Source organism: Xenia sp. Carnegie-2017, unplaced genomic scaffold (genome assembly GCF_021976095.1).
Source record: "Xenia sp. Carnegie-2017 unplaced genomic scaffold, XeniaSp_v1 HiC_scaffold_24, whole genome shotgun sequence".
In the NCBI taxonomy this organism is placed as follows: domain Eukaryota; kingdom Metazoa; phylum Cnidaria; class Anthozoa; order Malacalcyonacea; family Xeniidae; genus Xenia; species Xenia sp. Carnegie-2017.
In genome coordinates, this window is record NW_025813487.1 from 18,638,076 (window position 1) to 18,658,186 (window position 20,111).

Below are 20,111 nucleotides of genomic sequence, written 5' to 3' on the forward strand. Positions count from 1 at the left end.
ATGACGTGAAGTTAAGTATGGCAAGCCAAACAAAAGTGTATCGAGAATTCCAACCACTAGTCGAGAATCATAAGTGACATATGAGAAGGCAAGCACGTGTTGAGAAAATCAACCATACGTCGAGATTTCTGACTGGCAAACTGGACAGCGGTTGCGAAACGTATATTATAAATACTTCGTGCCATCCATATAACATAACATGGTCTTCAGGAAACAATGGCTGAAGAAAAAACTACCGTGAAATTGGCACCACATTGGGCACCACAATCAACACAACATTCATCACATTATTCATCACCACATTCAACTAAAATTTATCATTCAAAATGATAAATCGAAAAATCGTCTTTAAAACACGTTTTCCATCAAATACAACAGTAAAAACATTTCTTAAATGTTTATTACTATTTTACTGTCCTTAACCATCACAAAGAAAGTATAAAAGTCAAAAAATTGAAGAAAACACAAAACTTTAGGTTACAGTGTACTTTTCATTTCCCTTAATTAGCGTATAATTTAAAAACTACACTGTAGAATTTTTTTAAACTTGGCCAGAATATAGATAATTATATTGTCTAAAATATATCGAAAATCTGGAGAGTGCACAAAAAATAAGTTTTAGAAAATCATCTACAAAGTCGGATGACACATATACGCGTAATATAATCTAATATAATTAACTTCCTATATCCAGTTAACTTTGCAAACAAAGGCCTATAAATAAGAAACTACAAGGTAGAATTTTTTTAAACTTGGCCAGAATGTAGATAATTATATTGTATAAAATATATCCAAAATATCGTAAAACAAGATTTTTTCGTTTTGTACTTTGCGGAAGTACTAACGTACTTTCCACTATGATACTAAACGGGCAACTTCTTAATGCACAGAAAACTCAGTGAAATGTCAATGAAATTATTTACAAATGGACTAATCAGTCAATTTTTGATAACATATTAAATGAACGGTGTGAGACTTAACACATTTCTTGAATAAATCGGCTAATTTTACTCTTTTAAAATTATTTCCGGGTCCATGGTGTGCAAATATTTATTTCATTGTTCATCGTCAAAATTGTATAAAGGCCAGTTAGGCCAATGAAGTTCATTTTCGTATTCTCACTATTTTGTGTAACATTGCATAGTACATGTTGTCTTTATGATTAAAACCATAGATATTATATATAAATTATAAAACATAATGACCGAAGAAGGTTGTATAACCAGACTACTGAACCAGACCCGAATACAAAGGATGGGGTGCTACTTCTTGGTGTGCAAGTGCAACCGCCATGTTGCATGATTTTAATAAAGGATTTTTCTTATTTACCACACATAATTCATCCAACATGGCGAGCATTTCATTTTTCTCTTACTCCCATAGAATTGATGCACACCCACCTTATAGTAAAAAAATATTTACAGCTGTTTCTTGGGTTGGGGATGCCCAGAGACCCATCTAGCTAAGACAAGACGAGACGAAACTAGACTAGAACACTAATTGTGAGGGAGGGTGAATATTCATGTACTAAGCTCTTTCCTGCTACTTTCTTTTGTTGGCGATTTTAATTTCAAAAGATATCATGGGCCGGTTGCACGAAGCCTAGATAGCAATTTTTTCAAACTTTTATAAAACCTTTTAAAAGCAAAAATATAAAATTCGAACTGAGCACTCACTGAAAAGTCTGAAATAAATATTGTTTCGAAGATTATAAAATTTCTTTGTCGTAAGTAAAATATAAACACCTTTTTACAAATTTGAAAATTTTGCTATCCAATGGATAGCGCTATCCAGGCTTTGTGCAACTGCAGCAGGGCAGTGCTGAATATATGAATATTCTCCTACCCTCACTTTATAAAAGAAAAAAACAATGGAATGTTTGCCTTTAGCCGATACTACAAGGTCAATATTAACACTAAGCTTCAAAGGATTGGACACAGCACTGGGGGAAGGCTTAGCCCACAACAGAATCTAACCAAAGTTTTGCCATTCTTTGCGAATGCTCCATTACTTAATAACTGCTGACTAAAATATCAAAGAAAAACATCTTTAGGCCTTTGAATGTAAATGTATTATAAAGTTAAAGTTATTGCTCTTGTTGTTTTAGCATTCAAATCGACAATGAAATATCAAAACGTTAACAATTTTATTGTTGCTCCCGAATGATGGAGGTTTTTGTACGTCTGGAGCATTGCGATATTAGACACTTGGGATTCTCCACTACATTTGTTTATATTTCAAGTATTAAGACGTTAAATTTTTTAAAGGTCCCCACATTTTTGAGGCTCTCTTTGTGTTGTCGAACACCCCACTAGCACTGTATTAAAAATGAGACCATATAAACTGTAAATAATTTTTGTTACGATTGGCGCTCCATAGTAGATCACTAAAGGTGTTCTTAACTATCCAACTATGGTCATCTCTTAACTAGATGGGTCTCAAGGCATTCCCTAATCAAAGACAAATTTTGAAATTTACGATTTAGGTTCATCAGAAATAAGATTTTGTGCTTTTTCAGGGCCTTTTCGTGATCCTTTTCTAAACAATTTGGTATACACAGGAAACAAGTCAGGAAGGCAGGTGTACAGTAAGATAAATAGAAAATACTTATTCAAAAACAGTATTACCATACACTGTTATCAAAAACAACTAATGAATGAGTCAGAATGACCAGTGTACTTTCCTATCAAAAAATGGCTTCCTTCTGGAAATCATAAAGTACTAGCAGCTCAAAAGGGAGGAAAACATGCAAAATTCAAATCTTATCAGAAAATGTAAATGTTCGTAAAAGCACCATTGTGACTTTACAACATGGAAAATGTTTATAAACACATGTTTAGAATAAATTTATGATTTTCTTCAAAACAAATTACTGTTCTCATAATTTCTTCTTTCGTCGGCTATCTCGTACTCCGATTCATTATTTTTTTGCCAAGATTCATAATTATTATCTTCTATATTCCTTTTCGATATGTCCAGTTCTTCATAAGTTGTATCAACTGTGTCATCCTTTGGTCTCAATGATTGATAATTATCTTCTTTATTATTCATTTTTGATAAATCCAATTCTTGATAAGTATTATCAACAGAATTTTTCCTAACTTCAGATGGACATTGAAATTGTTGACGTTTTTTATTAAACCAATGTTGACGATAACGCAAAAAAAATAAAATAGAGACGAAAATTCCAACGATAATTCCAGATGTTAAAGTTATTAAAATAATATACCATTTTGTTTTGCACTGTTTTATTCTCTCATTTTGGTCATCACAAAGAACGTTGTCTAGAGAAGAAGCATAGAACTTAAAAATATGGAAAAAAATCAAAAGAGTTTATTTGTATAGAATACTAAAATACATATGATAACAAGATTGGATCATTTTGATTGAGCAATGGATAGATTGAATTGAACATTTCCATTAAGTCTAAGGCAAAGGTCGAGATGTTAATTGCATTGTGTGGCTAGAGCTAAAGTTTGCTATAAAAGAGCGATTTGCTTAAATTTCTTTTAAGGATTTTATCATCTCAGGTAGCGCATGCAAATTGAACAGAAAGAGCTAATAGTATTTTAAACATAAATATGATTTTATAGCATAGTAAATAAATTATCTTTTGTGTTGCAATCAGTAGATAAATATTTTGAAAGGAGAAATGATGTTGGAGATACGTATGTTAACAAATTTACTGGTTGGAATTCTAGCCCAAACTTAAATGAAAAATGCTAAAATAGCTACACAGAAATCAACTCAAATTATTGGTTTGTTGTGGTGGATCTGTAAAGAATAAAATTAAATTCAATATTCTACACAAACGTTTATAATGAGATCTGAAATGTTGTCTTACAAACTTACAAGTAGCTTTCACTGTTACTTCAATTGATTTTTCATCTCTAAAACGTGGATCATTATAACTTTGTGCTTTACATCTGTAATTTCCACCATCATTCACTGTAACATTAGTGATTACTAATGTCTTACTTACAACTCCAACATCATCAATTATGTTGTTATCTTTATCAAACCATGTGACATTAGCAGGAGGGTTACCTCCTTCGCCTCTACATACACATGACACATTATCACCTTCATTCACAACCAGAGGAGTTGAACAATTAATTACCACATCTGGTTTAACTGAAATTAAAAACAGAAAATATTCCTTTCTTAATTTAATTATGAAAAAGAAAATTAATAATGAGAGTAGTCGTTAGTGTTATGTGCATTTTCTTAGGAGTATTGGATCGATGCCCTAAGCAGTCACAAGCCAGCAGGAAGCCCGTTTATCACTCGCTAAAAGTCCAGATCAGTGGAAATATTCCACTAAACTGCTATCCAATGTGATTTTTTGCACTAAACCGCTGCATTATTAACCAATTTGCTTAATAAAAATTTCATTTGTAAAAAAGACTTTGATGCTGGAAAAGAACAACAACATAACAATAATCACACAACTTTCAAGATGCATATTAATAATAAATTTTGAAACTTTGAAAGTCCATCGCGTGACCGACTAGACATAAACAATATTGACTTATTATGAAGCCTAAACAACTATCGTTGGTCTTCGAAGAACTATAAACAAATCATAGTCGTCTAAGGCTCTTGATAACCTATTTAATGAAAATATGCAATACGCAAAGTCAACAGCTAGGTGACGACAGATGCATACGTCAGCGCAGCAGGCAGCGAAAGGTATATGAGGCGTAGGCTTAAGAGTCAATCATAATTGGGAGTGGTAGTCTTTCAGCACAACGAATCTAAATCTCGCCAACAAGGAAAAATATATAACTATCTTCATTGTTTAGCACAATCTTGTACTATCGTGTACAAATGGGATGAAACTGAACAGTCGTAATTTGTTCATGTACAATGTAGAATACTAGCCCAAAAATTGATGAAGTAAAATTTTAATTTTACCTTTGATTATAGTAAGATTTTTAACATCAGATAAATCATTTCCCAGTTTATTTTTTGCTTCACAACGATATGAACCAGCGTGATTGAAGTTGACAGATTGAATGATGTATGTCTTATTATTGCTGATAACTGCACCATTATGATAAATAGTGTAGGTTGGTTCAGGATAACCATCTGATTCACAGGTTATTGTCACATTTTGACCTTTTTACTGACATTGGACTGATGGTAATATTGGTTTGTTGTGGTGGATCTGTAAAGAATAAAATTAAATTCAATATTCTACACAAACGTTTATAATGAGATCTGAAATGTTGTCTTACAAACTTACAAGTAGCTTTCACTGTTACTTCAATTGATTTTTCATCTCTAAAACGTGGATCATTATAACTTTGTGCTTTACATCTGTAATTTCCACCATCATTCACTGTAACATTAGTGATTACTAATGTCTTACTTACAACTCCAACATCATCAATTATGTTGTTATCTTTATCAAACCATGTGACATTAGCAGGAGGGTTACCTCCTTCGCCTCTACATACACATGACACATTATCACCTTCATTCACAACCAGAGGATTTGAACAACTAATTAAAACATTTGGTTTCACTAAAAAAAGAGAAGATATCGCTTTATATAAGATGTCGGTCTAAGGCTTAAATCTTTCCGTCCCAGTCATGTAAAAGATGCATAATCAGTCATTAAAGACGGAAATTTACCATTACTCTTACAAAAACTTCAATTTTTATCCTTAATCCCTGAAGTGATCCCTCCAAAAAATATAAACACTGACCCATTTCATTTGCGTATGCTTTGGCTAATATTATGGAATGCTGTACTGTTACAAAACTGCTTAAAGATAAAATCAATGTACAACAATACGCATGAAAAGGCCACTGTACAACTGATGAAGATGAATTTGAAGCAATTGATGGTAGCTGCTCAACTTTTTTGCAGACTTTTGAAAAGGCTTCAATTCAATAGACCACAATATTTTACAACATAAGTTGGAAAAATGAACGTTTCTCCTGATCTTATTAAAAGGATTAAAGCTTTTTAAACTATAATTAAAAACAAGCTGTAAGAATTGGAGATGCTTTGTCTGAATGAAGAGCAATAATGGAAGAGGCACAAAGTTACGTGTCATTTTTCATGCAATGTGATGAAAAAGAGATTTACAGCGCATTGGCCTCTAAGAATCAAGTTTGTTAAAAACATTTTCATCCTCGAGATTTTACCAAAAATTTACCTACAGGATAATGAACATTCATGAATTTTTAGTAACAATGACATGAAACTAAGGGGCTGTTCATACGAGCTCGTAATATTTTTATAAAAATTACAATTGCTTGTTAAGCGCCACAAGTCTGTCATGTGAAAGTTCTCAAAGAAGATTGATTGTTATAAAACTTCAAAATACAAATAAACTTGTCAGCAATTTTCAGTAAGGCTGATTATTCAAGAAGCCAATCATGCTAACCAGTACTTTTTTTCATTTGAAAATATTTTTTCTGTTGGGAGAATACTCTGGCAGCAGTGATGATGATGGTGAGTTTGAAAATGTGAGTGGGAAAATCGATGATAGTGATGACAATGATGTTAACATGCTCCTAGCTTCAATGCGAACAAGTAAGCCGAGTTAGAGAAAAACTTTATTTTTGTGTCGGAAACTAGTGTAACATTTACTGGTCCAAACGTTGAAGCCCCAGTGAACATGGAAACAAAAACTCTTCTTCAATATTTTAAGCAATTTGTGAGTGGTGATATGCTTCAAAATTTGGTGACAAGCACCAATGAATACAGTGTCCAAAAGTCTGGAAACTCAATAAACATTAATAAGAAAGAGATAGAACAACTCATTGGTATGTTTTTCATATGGGCTTGTAAGGATGAGTGGAGTTCGACAGTATTGGGAATCTGCTACTGCATACAGTTCTGTTTGTGATGTCATGAGTCGTAATCAATTTCAGCTTTTGTTGAGAATGCTTCATTTTGTGAACAATTTGTTGGTATCTGACAATGACAAGAGAGACAAATTGTGGAAAATTCGACCATGGCTTGAAAAAATGAGAGAAAACTGCCTGAAACTAATTCCAGAAGAGCACAATTCAATTGATGAAATGATGTGTAAATAGAGAGGAAGGACAAGTCCCATTCGACAATATATCAAGAGTAAACCATATCCATGGGGATTCAAGGTCTGGTGTAGAGCAGGCGACAGTGGAATATTGTACGATTTTGATGTTTACCAAGGTGAAAATGGGAAAAGAAGTGAATTGGGCCGAGGAGCCAATGTAATACTAAACCTGACCTCAACTTTAGCATACCATGCCAATTATAAAATTTATACAGATAATTTGTTCACAAGTCTCAAACTTCTCCTGCAACTAAAGGAGAGGGGAATCCATTATACTGGTTCAGTACGAAAGAATCGATTGTCAGGATGTAACTTGAAGGAGGAAAAGATCTTGAAGAAGACGGGAAGAGGGTCTTATGATCACAGGGTTGAACAGAACAGCAACATTGTTGCGGTTCGTTGGTTTGACAATAAAGCTGTTACACTCTTTTCTACGCTTATTGGAATTGAGCCTATTATGTCAGCTGAGAGATGGGACAAAAAGAATGAACGAGTCAAATTGCCCATGCCAGCAGTTATTGATCAATACAACAAGCATATGGGTGGAATTGATCTGCTTGATTCATTTCTTGCTCAATACCGTTTCAAGGTAAGATCACGCCGGTGGTACACATATCTGTATTGGCATTTTTTGATGGTGGCAATTGTAAATGCATGGAATTTATACTGGCGTGATCACAGATTGCTGGGACTTCCAATAAAGGAAATGATGAACCGTCGACACTTTCAGGCATCTGTTGCTTCATCGCTGGTGCATGTAAATTCAAAAATAAAAGTAGGCCGACCATCACCGTCAAGCACTCCATCACCGTCAAGCACTCCATCACCAACCCGCAACAACCAAAGAAAAAACAGCGATTGCCTACTGCTGATATTCGTAAAGATGGCTACTGTCATTGGCCAAAGAAAAGTGAGAAACGTGGGCGGTGCAAACTTTGCATGAAAAACAACACAAACACTGTGTGTATGAAATGTAACGTTAGACTTTGTTTTGCTGAGGAACGTAATTGTTTCTATGATTTCCACCAGTGATAGCATTTCAAAAAACATATTTTTTCATTCTTAAAACCTTGTTTTGTGTTGACTAAAAATTATACATTTTGCCCTGCTATTTGAGGTGCATATTCTTACAAACCATTTTGAAATGCATAAAGTTATCTTTTATGCCACAATTAGCTCGGTGTTACATATATACTTATTATGAGGCTAAAATAGAGGCTAAAATGGGACCTAACAAAAATTTTTCCCCATTTCAGCAAGTAATGACTCCAAATGAGTAAAACGTCAATGGAAATAGTTTTAGCTATAGAAAATCACATTGTGGGTTCTACAGAGTTAAAATGATCGATATAAATCATATTGTAATTATATTAAATGTTCAAATAAAAAAATACCAATTTCTAAAATTGATAAAAACACAAAATAATAAAAAAACAGGGATGACTTACTTGCAACGAAAACTCTGACTTTGGATATAAAAGGAGATAACAGACTGTCCTTTCTTGTTAATCGAAACTCATACGTTCCATCATAACTATGAGTGATATTTCTTAATTGCAGCGTTGAAGGTTTGTAGGCGTTATAATTTGGAGGAATTTGTGCACGTAACTTTATTACATTAAAGTTTTCAAAAACAATGGCCAAAAGTGTTTGTGCATAACCATTACTACTACCAGTAAAATACCAATCTCTACTGTCCAAATCACTTTCTCTATCATTAAATGTCCACGTTATATTGTTCGTTTCTCCAAGTAGAAATGTAAAACTTGTTCCAGAGGGAGGTGATTGAATAATTCCTATACATGACAAGAAATAAAAGACAAATATATAAAATCTAATAACGTTTAATTCATTTTAATCCATTAAATATCAATTATTAAATGAAAACAGTAGCAAAGGATAGATAACAGAAACATATAAAACAAAATTAACATATAGAACAAGGATCACCCTAACTCCAATTTAAGGAAATTGCCATTTCAAGCGTAGGTGGCCCTCGGAAATTACCCCCGTGCCAAATTTATAAATTTATTTTCAGTGTCTAAAAATGAGGGCATTATGTCGTCATTGATAACAATTTATATTTTCGGAAAAATTCAAATATCAGAGCCTTTGCTAGCCGAGTAAAATAGTTTAGTGTTATAAAAAAGAGAAGTTGTTCCATTCCTGATGGCTTTGATGTTAGTTTAAAACTTAAAAGTAGTTACACATTCCTGGACATTTTTTTGCTTTTTTTTTGCTTGCTTTGAACTTCTTTAACTGTTTTCTTTAATTGTAACTAATTTTACAAGTAAAGGGATGAAAGAATTTTTTTCAATTTCAGTCACATTGATATCATATAGCTAGATGTGCACAATAAAAGGCACGTTTTGATTTCCAGAAGAGGCCCCGATGTGTCATGAGACAATGGCAAATAAGTCAGTCTGAGCCATTAAGAAACATAAGAAACATCTTATTAATCATAACAACGACTACCAAAGCTTAATGAGCATTAGGCTCTTCAAATGAACATACAAAGGCAGAGGAATTCAGGTTTTTGAAGGTGTTCCACAAAGACACCACAATTATAGAGAGAAAATAATGACCTTGAAATAAACTATTGCAGTATTGCAATGATAATGTTGTTAAAGTGTAATCATTGTTACTATATATTTATACCAGCTGCTAAATTATTTAAGTCAGTATTCAACTACGCGTGAATTAATATTTTACACAGACAATGAAGAAGGTTACGCATAGTAGAATAGTGATGACATTAAGGCCTTGACGCAATATGTGGAGAAAATAACTCATTTCTTTAAGGTGAAAATATTGAAAATGAAGATAAAATCGCTCTATTTGTTAAGTCTTATGAAGGAAAACGTAGAAAGTTTGACGAGTTAAAAGACGTTGTGAATGTTTAGAAATTCAACACGGATGTAGGGGGATGAATTGATATCGATATCAGAATATTTCGAATTTGGTGTTCATTAGGTGTACTGTTAAGACATCGATTAGTCTAGGACCTATGTCACAGAGGATATGTACCCCCTACATAGAAATAAACCACGCTAAAATTCAGACTCAAACTTAATAAGATTGTTTTGTTCCCATGAAAAACATGGTGAATACGGTCGCTCCTGAATAAATTTTCATGAAGTCAGTTACGCGAAATTTTCTTATTTTTATTACGTAAATGATTAATTTAATTTTCAATACTCCTAATAAAATTGTAGCATTTTTCATTTTGTGGATGAAAATTTATTTATTTATTTTAACTATTTTTAGGAGGGTTCAAATCAGCTGAAGCACTGTACACAGAGACGTTTACTCACTGAACTAACGTTGGATGAAAATTACGCAAGAAATGAACACTCTTTGTCTTCTAAAATACTACCAGGTATTGCTTTTAAATTATTTCATTCAATGCAGAACTGATTATGGTCATTGTACACAAAATGAAGAATTAAGTGAGTATTTTAGTCAATATACCTTAAAATTCTAAGCAAATTCCACAGTTGTATTTGACAAAATAACCATTTACTTCCTTAATGATCTAATAAAATAATAAATACCTTGACATGTTGAAATCCACCAGAACAAAACAAATGAAAGGAAGTCAAACTTTGCCATCTTGTATTCTGTCTATAAAGGTAAAGTGAAGATGCAACTTAAGTAAAATCACAGAACTGCTACAGAAATATATGATGTATTCCTTCATATTTTATGTATATTTTGATTTCCTATAACCATTAATATTGAAGGAAACAATCAGTCCAGAGCGATGTAACAGAGCGATCATATTTTATCAAAACCTGTCTCATGACAAGCCACACAAATTACCCAGAGTTGTTTTAAAAAAAGAATACCAGCCACACAATCTTTATTCTGTAATTTTATCCTTACATATGACTTAATGGTGCTTTTAGATGAATGTATAAATTGTGAAAGCATACTTCGACACGCTGTGCCAATATCCATTTCCTAGTTGATTATAATGCTCTTGAAGACGATGAGCATCCACAAGTGGATTTTGTAAGAAAATCATTGTGAAAAATAACATCTGTATAAATCGCTTTTGCTGAAATATTCTTAGTAATTTTCACAATTTTAATGCACAATTAAAATTTCTTATACTTTGTCTACAAAGAATTCCAGATGGGGGGGGGGGACTTTGGAATCACCAAAGGCCCTGGGAAAGCTTGATCCGCCCCTTTTTACCACATCTATCCTACCAATGATCTTATCCTGCAGTTTTTAGATGAAAACACCAAACGTGGCTAGATTGAGAATGTTCTTGACGAGTCCCAGGGGGCATGCATCACTGAGAAATTTTTGATTTCGTAAAACAGTGAATCAAATGACAAATAACCAAGTTGTCCTTTAACTTTTACCACTTCAACCCATGCAAGCAACTTCAATTCAGATGGTTGGACTGCAAACTTCTGTTTAGCAAAGGACTGTACATGGATGACGTCAAAGGACTTTGCTCTTTTTAATCGGGTATAATAGAATTTAAGATTGTTTAAAAAAGAGCAAATACCATGGTGAATGGTCAAAATAATAACGTAACAGTTCTTAAAAGAACTGTTTAAAACCAGAACACTAAACTCAACAAGTCACCAAAACAAATTCAGAAATTAAAAGTACAAAAGTAATGTTCTATAATTTCTTTTAATCGTTGTATTTACATTGTTTTACCATTAGCTTAGAATCTTAAATGAAAGAAAATTTTACAAAATTTTAGTAAATATGGGGACAATATAGAATTGCAAATCCGGTTTAAAATAAAGCGTATTCACTCCTAAGTAAGACATTTGAATTTTACGAATCATTTCAGTGTAAGAAATAATTGAAAATCGGCATTCTGCGGTATATATATATTTAGGCTATCTTCTACCTTAGGCTATCCTGCTCATCTGTCATTGATTATCATTAAAGGTCAATGAATATTGCCCACTGATGAGCATAATTGAGATGTTCGCTCGCTGAAAACTACCATTACACGAAGCAAGGACAGCACTATCCATTGTGCAGTGACTCACACATTAAAATTTTGTTACATTTTGTTCACTAAATAGTTTCAATTGCAGTATGCTGTCTTCCTAGAAATTTTTAAATTAAAAATTGCTATTACCGCCCAAGCTTGCTGAAACAAAGCCACTCAATGTTAGCTTGTCTTTGGGGGTAGGTAAAATCTCACATCTACAGTAGACACGAAAATAAAGAAGCAAAAATAATAATGATCACGAAATTGTTTTATTCGTAAACATCCCTTACACTAATGCATATGAAATCATTCAATCGTAAAGAAATAATTTAAAGAGTTTTCCATTACACTCCTTGAAATTGCTTGATTTTTCTATCGAATTTCTACACTTAATTTCTATGTAAATAAAAGTTTAAATGGTTTAACCATGATAATTAAAATAATAAAAGTAAAACTACGATTAAAACAATATTCTATTCAAAATGCTGCGTTAAAGTCAGTGTGTAATGTTGTTGCCTAATAAAGGCAAGTAAAATACATTCACAAACTGTAGCATAGATGCCAAGATTCAAGTTTGTTCATGGCAAACGATTATGTACACAGACACAATCATAAAGTATTCAGTTTAGTACTGTTTAGAGATCAAATCTAGATTATATAATGAAGAACAAAATAAAACTTTATAAATGTAGTAACAGTCTTTACGTACTCTTGTTTTATTAACGACGATCGCCAGTTCTAAAGGAAATTTATAATAAGATTAAACTACCATAATAAGAGAAAGAAAAACATGTTTTCGGCATTTTTTAAAAAAATATTCAACAAATGAATCAATTTTTACTTTTTTCTTCAACCATCAATGAATGACGTCGAGCTTTGTGGATCTTTTCTAAAAGATAAAACTTACTATTCCTTCTTTTCATCTCCTTCTTTGTCACCGCCTTTCTTGTCGTCTTTTTTCTCGACAGGTGCCAGTTTACTCATATCAATACTGGCGTATTCAGTTGGTGCAGGACGATTTTTGTCTGGCTTTCTTTTCAGCTCATCTTTAAAGTCAAGGTAGGAGTATAACTAAATAAAAACATACGTATATATTGTCATTGTATATGTATATTTTATCAGTGTGAAGATTTGTAATCCAGAAATAATTCTTGTTAAAAATTGAAAGTTTCTCCGGATTGTAAATAGCTAATAACTTCATAAATTCTGAAGAAGGCAGGAAGCATCGAGTCGAAAACTCAATAAAATTATATATAAAAATCCAGAGAAACTTTCAATGTTTAACGATATATTTTATCATATATACATAAGGTGATAAAATATATATAGATTTTTATACATCGTAAATGACCTAATAAACACAGGACGTTAAATAAATGCAATAGCAGCCTAGAAAGGGAAGAAAAGGGTTAGGGGTTAGAGAAAGACGTTTACATCATTCTCTATCGCCATATTGTGAGCAAATAAAAACAAAATCAAGACTAAATATGCGGTTTCTTAGCCCAATCGATAACCCACTGTTAACAATAACAACGTGTGGGGTGCGACTATTGGAGTCAGGGCGTTTATTAGAGAGAACAGTCTAATATAAAATCAAGTTTCAATGAAGGAATTCGTACGTATTGTTTTCAATTGCGTTTACAGGTCTTTGGGGATCATGTATTGCTGAATTGTATAAATTCCAAATGTCGCAGGTGTTTTCAAATATGAGCAGTTTTTTATAAACACCCTGCATAATCTCCATGATGCATTCAAAATCATCATCATAATCCAACTAAAACAAAATAAATGCACAAATTTTATGTATAAATAATAAATGACAAATATCAACAACAAACCGAATTTCCTTCTCTGTTTTCTCTATCAATCGAGGCACAAACAGGTGGTGGTGCTTTACTTGTTGATGGTTTACTTTCATCACCTGTTGATGGATTATTTACTGTTTCATATTGATTGCCCACAGATTCATAAGCATTTTCTCTAAGTCCTCCAGCAAGTTCCTCATGAATGGGTTGTGCATTATTAGCTCCTGCTAATGGTTCAACACCATTTTCACCACTGCAACATTAACAACCATGATTAAATTTTGTACATAATATGGACGAAACGAAGAAAATATAGATACAACATTAATACAACAGTTCGTACTGTACGAAATACAACAGCTTCTCTAACTTGCACAAACCATGAAAATATCTTATTCAAAAGATGAGAAACAAAAAATACATTAACATCACATATCACACAAAGAAAATTAAAATGGATAATTCACTTACTGTTATCCTTTTTCTACAATAAACATAACACAAAAATAGATACTTTATAATTTAGCATTATGATAACATATGATAACAAGATTGGAAGCACTTTGATTGAGCATTGGATAGATTGAATTGAACATTTCCATTAAGTCTAAGGAAAAGGACGAGATGTTAATTGCATTGTGTGGCTAGAGCTAAAGTTTGCTATAAAAGAGCGATTTGCTTAAATTTTCTTTTAAGGATTTTTAGCATCTCAGGTAGCGCATGCAAAGTGAACAGAAAGAGCTAATAGTATTTTAAACATAAATATGATTTTAAAGCATTGTAAATAAATTACCTTTCGTGTTGCAATCAGTAGATGAATATCTTGACAAATGTTTAAATGACAAATGCTAAAATAGCTACACAGAAATCAACTCAAATTATAATGTCAAAGAGATGAAAATGCTGACTGAATACTGAATGACAGAAATATCTATTGAAAAAAATGATAATAATCGACCAAAAAGAACAAATCAAATGAAACAGTGAAACTCAACCTTTTTACCTTGGTTGACAGTGAAATTCTTAACATCAAATCTTTGCCCAGTGTAAACTTTGCTTCACAACGATAAAAAGAACGATAAAAAAGGCAAAATTTGATGCCACGGATCCGGGTGAAGCAGTCTGAGTCCATAGAGCACGCTCAGTAGCTGATTTACAATTTGAGTACGATCACAATTTTAGACGGCCAAACTACGACTAGCGTAAGAATGGCCATGTCCAAATCACTTACAAACAAGCGCAGAGCGCGCTAGTCAGTAAAAGTCCAGATTAGTGGAATTTTCCCACTAATTTGGTAACTAATGAGATTTTTGCCCGCTGCTTCATAAAGCAATTTACTTTATGAAGATTTTCATTTGTAAAAAAGACTTTTTTTACAATCTTGTACTATCGTGTACAAATGCAAGTCAATTGAAGATGAACATTGACAAGTCGTAAGTAATTCTGATTTACGTGCAAAGTAGGATACTATCTCAAAAATTGATAAAAGTGAGATTTTAATTTTACCTGTGATGATAGTAAGATTTTTAACATCAGATAAATCATTTCCCAGTTTATTCTTTGCTTCACAACGATATGAACCAGCGTTATTGAAGTTGACAGATTGAATAATGTATGTCTTATTATTACTGATAACTGCACCATTATGATAAATAGTGTAGGTTGGCTCAGGATAACCATCTGATTCACAGGTTATTGTCACAGTTTGACCTTGTTTAACTGACATTGGACTGATGGTGATATTGGTTTGTTGTGGTGGATCTGTATAGAATAAAATTAAATTCAATATTCGACACAAACGTTTATAATGAGATCTGAAAAGCTGTCTTACAAACTTACAAGTAGCTTTCACTGTCACTTCAATAGATTTTTCATCTCTAAAACGTGGATCATTATAACTTTGTGCTTTACATGTGTAATTTCCACCATCATTCAATGTAACATTAGTGATTACTAATGTCTTATTTACAACTCCAACATCACCAATTATGTTGTTATCTTTATCAAACCATGTGACATTAGCAGGAGGGATACCTCCTTCACCTCTACATACACATGATACATTATCACCTTCATTCACAACCAGAGGTGTTGAACAATTAATTACCACATTTGGTTTCACTGAAATTAAAACAGAAAATATTCCTTTCTTAAATTAGTTATGAAAAAGAAAATTAATAATGAGAGTATTCGTTAGTGTTAGGTGCATTTGCTTAGGAGTGTTGGATCGATACCCTAACCAGCCACAAGCCAGCAGTAAGCCCGCTTATCACTCGCTAAAAGTGCAGATCAGTGAAAGTTTCACTAAACTGCTATCCAATGAGATTTTTGCATTAAACCGCTGCATTATTAACCAATTGTCTTAATGAAAATCTTATTTGTAAAAAAGACTTTGATGTTGGAAAAGAACAACAACATAACAATAATCACTCAAATTTCAAGATGTATATTAATAATAAATTTTTGAAATTTTGAAAGTCAATCGCGTGACCGAGTAGACATAAAAAGTTTGACTTATTATGAAGCCTAAACAACTATCGTTGGTCTTCGAAGAACTATAAACAAATCATAGTCGTCTAAGGCTCTTGATAAGCTGTTTAATGAGGATATGCAATAGGAAAAGTTAACAGCTAGGTGACGACAGATTCATACGTCAGCGCAGCAGGCAGCGAAAGGGGTATATGAGGCGTAGGCTTAAGAGTCAATCATAATTGACAGTGGTAGTCTTTTAGCACAACGAATCTAAACCTCGCCAACAAAGAAAGATATATAACTATCTTCATTGTTCAGCACAATCTTGTACTATCGTGTACAAATGGAATGAAAGTGAACAGTCGTAATTTGTTCATGTACAATGCAGAATACTAGCCCAGAAATTGATGAAGTAAAATTTTAATTCTACCTCTGATGATAGTAAGATTTTTAACATCAGATAAATCATTTCCCAGTATATTCTTCGCTTCACAACGATATGAACCAGCGTTATTGAAGTTGACAGATTGAATGATGTATATCTTATTATTACTGATAACTGCACCATTATGATAAATAGTGTAGGTTGGTTCAGGATAACCATCTGATTCACAGGTTATTGTCACATTTTGACCTTGTTTTACTGACATTGGACTGATGGTGATATTGGTTTGTTGTGGTCGATCTGTAAAGAATAAAATTAAATCCAATATTCGAAACAAACGTTTATAATGAGATCTGAAATGATGTCTTACAAACTTACAAGTAGCTTTCACTGTTACTTCAATAGATTTTTCATCTCTAAAACGTTGATCATTATAACTTTGTGCTTTACATGTGTAATTTCCACCATCATTCAATGTAACATTAGTGATTACTAATGTCTTATTTACAACTCCAACATCACCAATTATGTTGTTATTTTATCAAACCATGTGACATTAGCAGGAGGGTTACCTCCTTCACCTCTACATACACATGATACATTATCACCTTCATTCACAACCAGAGGTGTTGAACAATTAATTACCACTGTAGGTTTCACTGAAATTAAAACAGAAAATATTCCTTTCTTAAATTAGCTATGAAAAAGAAAATTAATAATGAGAGTATTCGTTAGTGTTAGATGCATTTTCTTAGGAGTGTTGGATCGATGCCCTAACCAGTCACAAGCCAGCACGAAGCCCGCTTATCAGTAGCTAAAAGTCCAGAATAGTGGAAATTTTCCACTAAACTGCTATCCAATGAGATTTTTGCATTATTGTCGATTTCAGTTAACTTTTCAAATGGCGGTTGCCAAGTTACTTTCTAATGTTGCCAACTAAATTTCCAAATATGGAATATTCGAAAAGAACTTGTCAACTTGAGTTGACAAGTTGTGTACTTGAGTACTGAAGTTGTGTACTTGAGTACTGAAGTTGTGAACTAAAGTTGCGAAGTACAAGCAAACGCCAAAGGTCTTTGTACCCTGTAGACATTTGGCAATGAATCCGTTCAGTAAGCAAGGAAAAGCTTTAGCAATTCTAATCCGTTTGACGGCCCTCTAAGAGTGTTATAATGCGATACGCCGTTTACATTATGTAATAAATTTACAGTAAATGTGGCACTAGAAGAGTATCATTGATTTTAAATGCAGGAGTACCCTGCATACTGTGCCCTCGACGTCTGTAGCCACTCGTAACAACTACAGACGACTCATCAAAGAAATGCATACGGTTGCAATCAATCAATGAAATATTTGCTACGTAAGCTTCTAACTTCTCCATAACGCCTGGCCGTTCTGTCTCTCGAGGAATTTGACTTATTACCTTGTTAGAGTAACCAAGATCTTTTTTCGAAATTCTGCTAATGGATGACCTGCTAGGTATGTTTGCTGGAAGGCAAACTTTGTTATTTCTAGGTGTTGCTGAATCTCTGCGTAAATAGATGGTTTATTAATTTTTATTCAGCGTATGCAATAACGTCATCTGTACGCGTGTTCGAACATCACGTTCGCTCTGGCGAGGTGCAATAAAACCAGTGTCTACCCATAGATCTATTAAATTTGATATAGTCTTATACGGTAGGTTTAGTTGTTTCAAAATGATTGTCAAACACTCATTATTTAACCACATTTCAAGTATTTCATTTCTTACTTCTATTGGTAAAGCTTTTCCTTGCTTACTGAACGGATTCGTTGCCAAATGTCTACAGGGTACAAAGACCTTTCGCGTTTGCTTGTACTTCGCAACTTTAGTTCACAACTTCAGTACTCAAGTTCACAACTTCAGTACTCAAGTACACAACTTGTCAATTCAAGTTGACAAGTTCATATCGAATATTCCATATTTGGAAATGTAGTTGGCAACATTAGAAAGTAACTTGGCAACCGCCATTTGAAAAGTTAACTGAAATCGACGGTAAACCGCTGCATTATTAACCAATTTACTTATTGAAAATCTTATTGGTAAAAGACTTTGATGTTGGAAAACAACAACAACAATTTAAAGTCGATCGCGTGACCGACTAGACCTAAAGAATATTGACTTATTATGAAATCTAAAAAACTATCATTGGTCTTCGAAGAACTATAAACAAATCATAGTCGTCTAAGGCTTTTGATAACCTATTTAATGAGGATATGCAATAGGCAAAGTTAACAGCTAGGTGACAACAGATGCATACGTCAGCGCAGTAGGCAGCGAAAGGGCAATGTGTATGCCTAAGAGTCAATCATAATTGGCAGTAGTAGTCTTTCAGCAAAACGAATCTAAATCTCGCCAACAAAGAAAAATATATAACTATCTTCATTGTTCATCACAATCTTGTACTATCGTGTACAAATGGGATGAAACTGAACAGTCGTAATTTGTTCAAGTACAATGCAGAATACTAGCCCAAAAATTGATGAAGTAAAATTTGAATTTTACCTCTGATGATAGTAAGATTTTTAACTTGAGATGAATCATTTCCCAGTCTATTCTTTGCTTCACAACGATATGAACCAGCGTTATTGAAGTTGACAGATTGAATGATGTATGTCTTATTATTACTGATAACTGCACCATTATGATAAATAGTGTAGGTTGGTTCAGGATAACCATCTGATTCACAGGTTATTGTCACATTTTGACCTTTTTTTACTGACATTGGACTGATGGTAATATTGGTTTGTTGTGGTGGATCTGTATAGAATAAAATTAAATTCAATATTCTACACAAACGTTTATAATGAGATCTGAAATGTTGTCTTACAAACTTACAAGCAGCTTTCACTGTTACTTCAATAGATTTTCATCTCTAAAACGTGGATCATTATAACTCTGTGCTTTACATGTGTAATTTCCACCATCATTTACTGTAACATTAGTGATTACTAATGTCTTATTTACAACTCAACATCACCAATTATGTTGTTATGTTTATCAAACCATGTGACATTAGCAGGAGGGATACCTCCTTCACCTCTACATACACATGACACATTATCACCTTCATCCACAACCAGAGGAGTTGAACAATTAATTACCACTGTAGGTTTCACTGAAATTAAAAACAGAAAATATTCCTTTCTTAAATTAGTTATGAAAAAGAAAATTAATAATGAGAGTATTCGTTAGTGTTAGGTGCATTTTCTTAGGAGTGTTGGATCGATGCCCTAACCAGTCACAAGCCAGCAGTAAGCCCGCTTATCAGTCGCTAAAAGTCCAGATTAGTGGAAATTTTCCACTAAACTGCTATCCAATGAGATTTTTGGACTAAGCCGCTGCATTATTAACCAATTTGCTTAATAAAAATTTCATTTGTAAAAAGACTTTGATGTTGGAA

At 33.1% G+C, this 20,111-nt stretch overlaps 2 protein-coding genes across 2 annotated transcripts in view; both read right to left on the reverse strand.

Moving 5' to 3' along the window:
- Positions 1–2,583: 2,583 nt before the first annotated feature.
- Positions 2,584–17,223, reverse strand: LOC124451691 (carcinoembryonic antigen-related cell adhesion molecule 5-like). Its single transcript, XM_047002299.1, has 6 exons — positions 17,068–17,223; positions 16,735–16,989; positions 15,672–15,953; positions 15,339–15,593; positions 3,853–4,134; positions 2,584–3,284 (listed from the first exon to the last, which is right to left on the reverse strand). Exons 2-6 carry the CDS (start codon positions 16,952–16,954, stop codon positions 2,860–2,862), a joined length of 1,464 nt encoding a protein of 487 aa, XP_046858255.1. The 5' UTR covers positions 16,955–16,989; positions 17,068–17,223; the 3' UTR covers positions 2,584–2,859.
- Positions 17,224–18,892: 1,669 nt separating this feature from the next.
- Positions 18,893–20,111, reverse strand: part of LOC124452309 (hemicentin-1-like) — a 275,710-nt gene continuing 274,491 nt past the window's right edge. Inside the window, exons 31-33 of the mRNA XM_047002889.1 lie at positions 19,749–19,826; positions 19,214–19,468; positions 18,893–18,909 (exon numbers count right to left, since the gene is read on the reverse strand). Of these exons, the coding sequence (XP_046858845.1) occupies positions 18,893–18,909; positions 19,214–19,468; positions 19,749–19,826 (350 nt within the window). The remainder of the gene's footprint in view (positions 18,910–19,213; positions 19,469–19,748; positions 19,827–20,111) is intronic.